Raw genomic sequence first — 6,895 nt, forward strand, 5'->3', positions numbered from 1 at the left:
AAAAAAAATTCCGCCCGCGCGCTATCCCGCGCGGGAAACTTGCAGCGTGCCGCGCGCGCTACAACACGCCACGCGCGGACACGTCCAACTGCCACTTCCTCCACGCGTCTGTCTCCCTCCTCGCCTCTCACCCTCCCGCGCCGCTCCACCTCCGGCCGCTCCGCCTCCGACCGCGCCGCCTCTGCGAGATGCCTCCGCGCCGCCGCCCCTCCTCCGGCTACCACGGTGTCCGGGCGCGGCCGAGCGGCCGGTTCGACGCGGAAATCCGCTCCGGCGAGGAGCGGATCCGCCTCGGCACGTTCGACACCGCGCACGAGGCGGCGCGGGCGTACGACGCCGTCGCCTGGCGGCTCGGCCGCTCCCGGCGGACGATGAACTTCCACGACGTCTTCACGCGGGAGCAAGCGGAGATGCTGGCGCCGCCGCCGCCGATGATCACGCGCGAACAGCAGCGCCGACATCGGGAGCTGGAGCAGCGCCTCATCATCGCCGAGCGCGACGAGGCGCTGCGCCTCGAATGGGCGCGCCGCTTCCCCGAGGACGTCGCCGCCACGGAGGCCTTCTACGGACGCCACGCGCAGAAGGAGGAGGAGAAGGCGGCGATGAAAGCGAAGAAAAAGGCGAGCCGCGAGAAGCGCCGCGCCGAGTCCGCAGCGAGGAAGAAGGCGAGGGCGAGGCGGCGGCGAGGAGGAAGGAGGAGAAGAAGAACGGCGCAGGGCCGTCGACCATCGTCCTCTCCTCCTCCTCCTCCGACTTCCAGTGGACTACGACGTCGACGCCGGTGTCGGACACGACGCTGAGCAGCTCCGACTTCGACTGGGAGTCCGACGACCAGTCGGAGGAGTAGTTTATTAGTATTTTCGTTTAAATGTCGCATTGTATCGCGCACTTTTAAAATATATTCGTATTTTCGATCATATTTGCATAGTTTGTTTGATGAATTTTCAAAAAAAAAAACGGTCGGATTAGCAGTTTGTGACGCGCGCGCTGCAAAATAGAGCCGCTGCCGGAGGTGCGTTTTTCGCACACCAACGCGCGCTGCAAAATACAGCCTCTGCCGGAGGCAAATTCGCTATACCGCGCGCCAGCAGTATACAGCGCGCCCAATCGCCGGTATAGCGCGCCGCGATATAGCGCGTCTGTTGGAGATTCTAAAGATGGAAAATACCAACACGCGCCGTTGAGCAGATGATGGCTGGGCATTTCAAAAAAAAAAGGTAGCTGATGGCTGGGTCCTCCAAAATGACGTGATCGTGACGCTTCAGCGACGTCAGGATGCCACGCAAACAATGTGAGAAGGGGGCCAGCGACACAGCTCACTCGCACAGCAACAGCAACTAGCTGCCATTCGACACATACATCATTCACACACACAGCAGCTGAGCCTCTGCTACCTGACCGACGACGATGCACACGCACAGAGCAACAGAACAAGAATAGAACACAAACTGCTGCTCACCAAGTGTGAACGGGGGCTCGTGGAAAGGGCAAATCGGAGGCACATGTGGCAGATGAACCAAATCATCAAACCAGCAAGGATCGTGACAGTGATGATGATGATGATTAGTGCTATACTGTAGTAACAAAGGCCTGAACAAGGGTTACAGTAGACACAGGACGGTTCCCAATCTCATCACACACCTTTTCTGAACATTGCCGTCTCGTCTACCGACACAAATGTTCACTGTCAGGACACTTTCCCGGACTAGTGGAGTTTCGTAGGTGAAAAGATAGAAGATTCTTGAGCCGTTGTTCATGAAAACGATGATGAAGCAATGTTGTTTGGGGTTCATTACCAGTGATTTGAGTTACGACATGAGCTCACACAAGCAAAGAGCTAATGTCCCAATATCTATCGGGCTAACGGTTAGTAAAACATCGGAATGGTCAGAAATACTTAAGCATTGTACCGTGTACACGGGTGCAGCTGACAGAAGAGCCGAACTACAGGACCAACTCGTGTGCCTACTACTTGGTCCTGCATCAGGTTGTTTATTAACATGTGACCTCGGGATAACATGCCGAGACTAGCCTTTTCCACTGTATAGTACAACTCGTAAAAGGCAATCAGAGTTAACTTTGTGGCACTACTACACACCTTTTTGGCTTGACAGAAGAGGCTTATGTACAAGGAAAGATGAACACATGCATTAAGTGGGTCTTGACTATTGATCATAGGCCATTTCATTGTTCTTGCCTTATTGGTATTCAGGTGAAGTGTCATATGTGGTAATCATGACATTTCACTGCTCTACAATCTGGTACTCTGGCATTCCTCTACATAGTGGGAATTTTGTTCATCAGATACTATTTTTGTTCCTGATAAGCACACATACAACAACCCACATATAGAGAACTGGGGGGGGGGGGGGGGGGATAATCTTGATTACAACATATTACTTTCTTTTGCCAAACAGAACATTAGCTGAGACATCTGAGCATTTCTTCGGACAAGAACTATGCTTTAAACTAACGTTCAGAGTTAAAACATTCCAGATAACACAAACATGGAAGACTGGGGATTAGAGTCAGAAATAACACAATTGTTAAATCACTGAAGTATTTTTTTACTGCATTTTTCCTCTTCTTTTGTTAGCTTCTAGAATTAAATAATTCTAGATAACACAAACATATGACTTTTTTTTGCCAAAGAGAACATTAATTTAGGCATTTGATCATTTCTTTGTACAAATTAAGAGTACCAAGAACAATGCCTTAAGCTGATGTTCAGCGTGACTGCGTGAGAACGTTCCAGATAACACAACCATGGTAAATTAGGAATTATAGTAAAAAATAATACATTCGTTAAATCAGTACAATATTATTTAGTCTTCATCTCCTTTTGTTGACATTCTAGAATTAAAGGGGACCAATTTCCAAAGCGATCTCACAGGTCTTCAACGCGCAAAGTGACTCGAGAATTAGCAGCACACACATGGGTAACAAAAATTTGATGATACACACCAAATGCAGCATCAAAACATGAGGAGAAGGAATCATCTTTGCACAAAGATAGTTCCCTTCCTTTACAGAACGATACACATTTTTGTACTTACTTCTACTTCCCGATCCTCAACTCACAAGTGTGCAAAACCCACAAGAAGGGAAGCCCTGTGACATTTTTGCCCTGATAAGCACACATACAACCCACATATACAGAACTGGGAAAAAACATTTATTGAGCATTTGTTTGGACAAATTAAGAGTGCCAAGAACAATACCCTAAGCTATGTTCAGACTGAAAACGTTCCAGATAACACAAACATGGAAGATTGACGACTAGAGTCAGGAATAACACAATTGTTTCTCTTCTTCTGTTTGCTTCTAGAATTAAAGGACACATTCCCAAATCGATCTCACAGACATCGAGTTCTGACTATTGATCATGAAACATTTCATTCAGTTGAAGTGTTTGTGATCTACAATCTGTTACTCTGCACAGACAATTTTACTAAATGTATATGTAAAAGTTATACATACTGGGAATGTTATTCCCGAGTAACTTTTGCTACTGACAAGCATACATACAATCCACATATAGAGAACTGGGAAAAGAAATTTGATTACCAAGAAAAACATCAATTGAGTCGTTTGAGCATTTCTTCGGACAAATTAATAGTACGAAAATAAATGCCTTCAGCTATGTTCAGAGCGAAAAGTTCCAGATAACAGGAACATGAAAGAATTGTGCTATAGAGTCAAGAATTACACATTTGACAATTTGTTGCATGAAAACATGGATTGCGGCATTGGATCATTTCTCTGTACAAAGAGGACCAAGAACAATGCACTGGGCTAATGTTCCGAGTGATGAAAGTTCCAGATAACACAGACATGAAAGGTTGGGGATAAGATTGAAGAACAATGCAATTATCATATCACTGCAACAATTCTCTCCATATCCCTTCTTTGCTAACACTCTAGAGTCGAAGGACACATTCCCAAAGCAATCTCACAGACCTTCCAAACACAAAGTGACTGAAGAATTAGCCGCACACGACTAACAAAATTTGATGATACACACGAAATGCAGCATCAAAACCTGAGAAGAAGGGATCATCTTTACAAGACAAAGATAGTTCCTTCCCTTTCCACTTCCTTTACAGAAGGATACACAATACTACTACCTGATCACAATTCACAACTCACAGGTGAGCAAAAACCACGAGCAGGGAAGCTACCTATCACCGGCACAATGCGCGATCAAAATGTATGTGGATTCTTCAATCGGCGTTGGACATCGGCGAGTCGAAACCCTCCATGCGGCTGCGCACAATGCGGTGGAAGACATCCCTGACCTGCCTCTCCAGCGGCTCCAGCCCGTCCTTCATGGCGGCGCACACGGCGGCGAGCTCGGCGGCAGCCTCCCGCACCTCGGCCTCGCTCTCCGCGGAGAGCGGGGTGGCCGCAGCATCGATTGCCTCGGCGAGCCTCTGCGCGCACTTCTCGAAGGCGTGGATTTCCTTGAGGAGGCCGCAGGAGTTGCGCCTGTCCTTGCGCTTCCCCTCCTCGGTGAGCCGGTCCTGGAGCGCGAGGAGCGGCGGCGCCCACGCGAACGGCGCGCGCGGCGGGACGGCGGGGAGGTGGTGCGCCTGGAGCGCGGCGCCGCGGTCGGGGCACGGGACGGCCGCGACGAGCGCCCAGGAGGCAAGGTGGAGCACGCAGCCCATGGCGTACACCGGCGCGGCGAGCCCCGCCTCGTGCGCGCGCGGGGCGGCCAGGCCGGACCCGATGGCCTGCAGCTGGCGCGCCGCCGACCAGGTGCGGGACACGCTCCAGGAGAGCGAGCGGAAGTGCGCGGAGGAGGAGGAGGAGGAAGACGAGGAGACGGAGGAGGCGCGGGAGGGGGACGCGCGGGCGCCGCGGCCGAAGGAGCGGTTGCGGTGGGAGGCGAGGAAGGAGGCGACGCCGCCGGCGCTGCCGGCGGCGGCGGCGTCGTCGACGAGGAGGACGGACAGGTCGGAGAGCGCCTTCCGCGCGCGGCGGAGCTGGCCCTCGTGGATCTCGCCGGGCGCGGCCAGCACGGACGCCGCGATGCCGGCGAGGCGGCCCCAGCGCCGCACCTGGTCGACGCCGTCGCGGGCGGCGTTGCAGACGTCGAGCGCCTTCACGGCGCGCTCGTGGTACTCCGCCACCAGCTTCTCCGCCTGCGCCCCGCCGCCGCCGGCGCGGCGCCGCGCCTGGGCCACGACCACGCGGAACTCGTCCTGGCACTGCAGGAACGCGTCGAGGAGGCGGCGGATCCAGGCGAGGGAGAGGAAGTCCTCCCCGTCCCTGAGCTCCGCGAGGGTGACAGCGACGTGGCGCTGGAAGGCGTCGACGTCGGCCTCCCCGCCGGAGGGCAGCATGGTGGGGTGCGCGGGGCTGTCGCGGGTCCGGGAGAGCAGCGAGCGGCCGAAGGAGGAGAAGGAGGAGTGGGATGGCGAGCCCTGGTAGTCCGTAGCCGGCATGGTCGCCGGTGAGAGCGCGGTGGGGGTATTTTTCTCCGCCGGAGAAGGCGAAGCGGGTCGCGGAGAGAGGGTTAGCGGGCGTGGACCGTCGGCGGAGACGGTGAGCTGTGTGTGGTGTTGATGGCTGATGGGTGTAGGTGCCGCCCCGCCTGTATATATGTATGGGATTGGGATTAGGGAGGCGACTAGTTTACCAACTAAACTGATGGTGGATTAATTTAGGGGTTTGGGAAGGAAGGGTTCCTCCCAGCTAGTCACTTGCACCAGTTGGATTTGTCTAATGCCGGTCTGTGGTCTTTATTTGCATGTGGTGATATTCTTTCGGAATTGGAATGTTTCTGGTTTTTGTTTAGCCTTATTTGGCTGTTTTGGAGAAGGTCCTTTGAAAGATGAGTAATTCCTCACAACCTCCCTTGGATTTAGATGATGCTTTATTTGAAGGCTACTGTAGATTATACCACGAAATGGCTGCATTATAAGTGATCATACTGTAGCACAACGTTTCTAATCGTATAGTTAACTAAATATATGAAAACTGGTCTTAGTTATGAGAAAATTCGCATAAATAATCACAGAACGAATTATTGTATTCTAACAGGGTAAGGACCCCGAATGGTCCAGAAATGCATTAACAGCTGGGGTTACAGATCGAGGACTTTTGAACAAGAAAAGAAAAAATGACTAGCTAAAAAGAGAAACTCGGCCCAAGTTATGAGAAAATTCATACAAAAAATATTACTTCTTAAGAGAAAATGGCAATCAAGTCCTTCTCCACCGATGCAGATGACGAGCTCCGCGCTACGGTCGTGTTGTCTAGTAGTTTGAAGAGAATCGGTGCATGCAACAGCACATGGTAGAGTGGCCACAACAGCCAGCCCTCGATAACAGCAACATAAGATGGCCCCCATTGATGACTCCGCGAGTTGCAACACCATGGTCTTTCACTGGAGCACCAAATTAATCCCATGAACCCATCCATCATGTCGCGACCTTGGTGATGAAAACGACTAGGAGCTCTAGAATTGAGCACTCCACCCAACACTTCAGCATATGTAGTGGAGAATTGAGAATTTTTTTTTTTTGAGAAGGGGGAGGTAAATAGATATAGTTCTTTCGTCTCCTCCGAATGCAGCCACCGGAGTAGGCCAGGCAAAGGGAGGATGAGGCCAAAGCGCGCGAGATGAGCTCTCTACATCCAGCGTGCCAAATGCTAGCAGGGCAAACTACAACCTAAACTACTATATCGCAGTCTCTTGTCCGCGCCGCCGACAATTATATCGGATAGGAGATGGGAATGAGCTAGGTCTTCTTCCCTTTTGACTTGCCGGGGAGGGGGTGAGGTGGAGATGTGAGGGGAAAAGGAGATGGGTGTCTATCCGTCAAATTATTGTCAAATTTTAACATTTGTTGCATGTCACATGAAGGTGAACACACCATATGTCTGG

At 51.7% G+C, this 6,895-nt stretch overlaps 1 protein-coding gene across 1 annotated transcript; it reads right to left on the minus strand.

Moving 5' to 3' along the window:
* Positions 1-3,842: 3,842 nt before the first annotated feature.
* Positions 3,843-5,561, minus strand: LOC124699727 (protein ROH1-like). The gene has a single exon (XM_047231981.1). The coding sequence runs from the start codon at positions 5,448-5,450 to the stop codon at positions 4,224-4,226; it is 1,227 nt and encodes a 408-aa protein (XP_047087937.1). The 5' UTR covers positions 5,451-5,561; the 3' UTR covers positions 3,843-4,223.
* Positions 5,562-6,895: the final 1,334 nt, after the last annotated feature.

This window comes from Lolium rigidum, chromosome 3 (genome assembly GCF_022539505.1).
Source record: "Lolium rigidum isolate FL_2022 chromosome 3, APGP_CSIRO_Lrig_0.1, whole genome shotgun sequence".
Taxonomy (NCBI): domain Eukaryota; kingdom Viridiplantae; phylum Streptophyta; class Magnoliopsida; order Poales; family Poaceae; genus Lolium; species Lolium rigidum.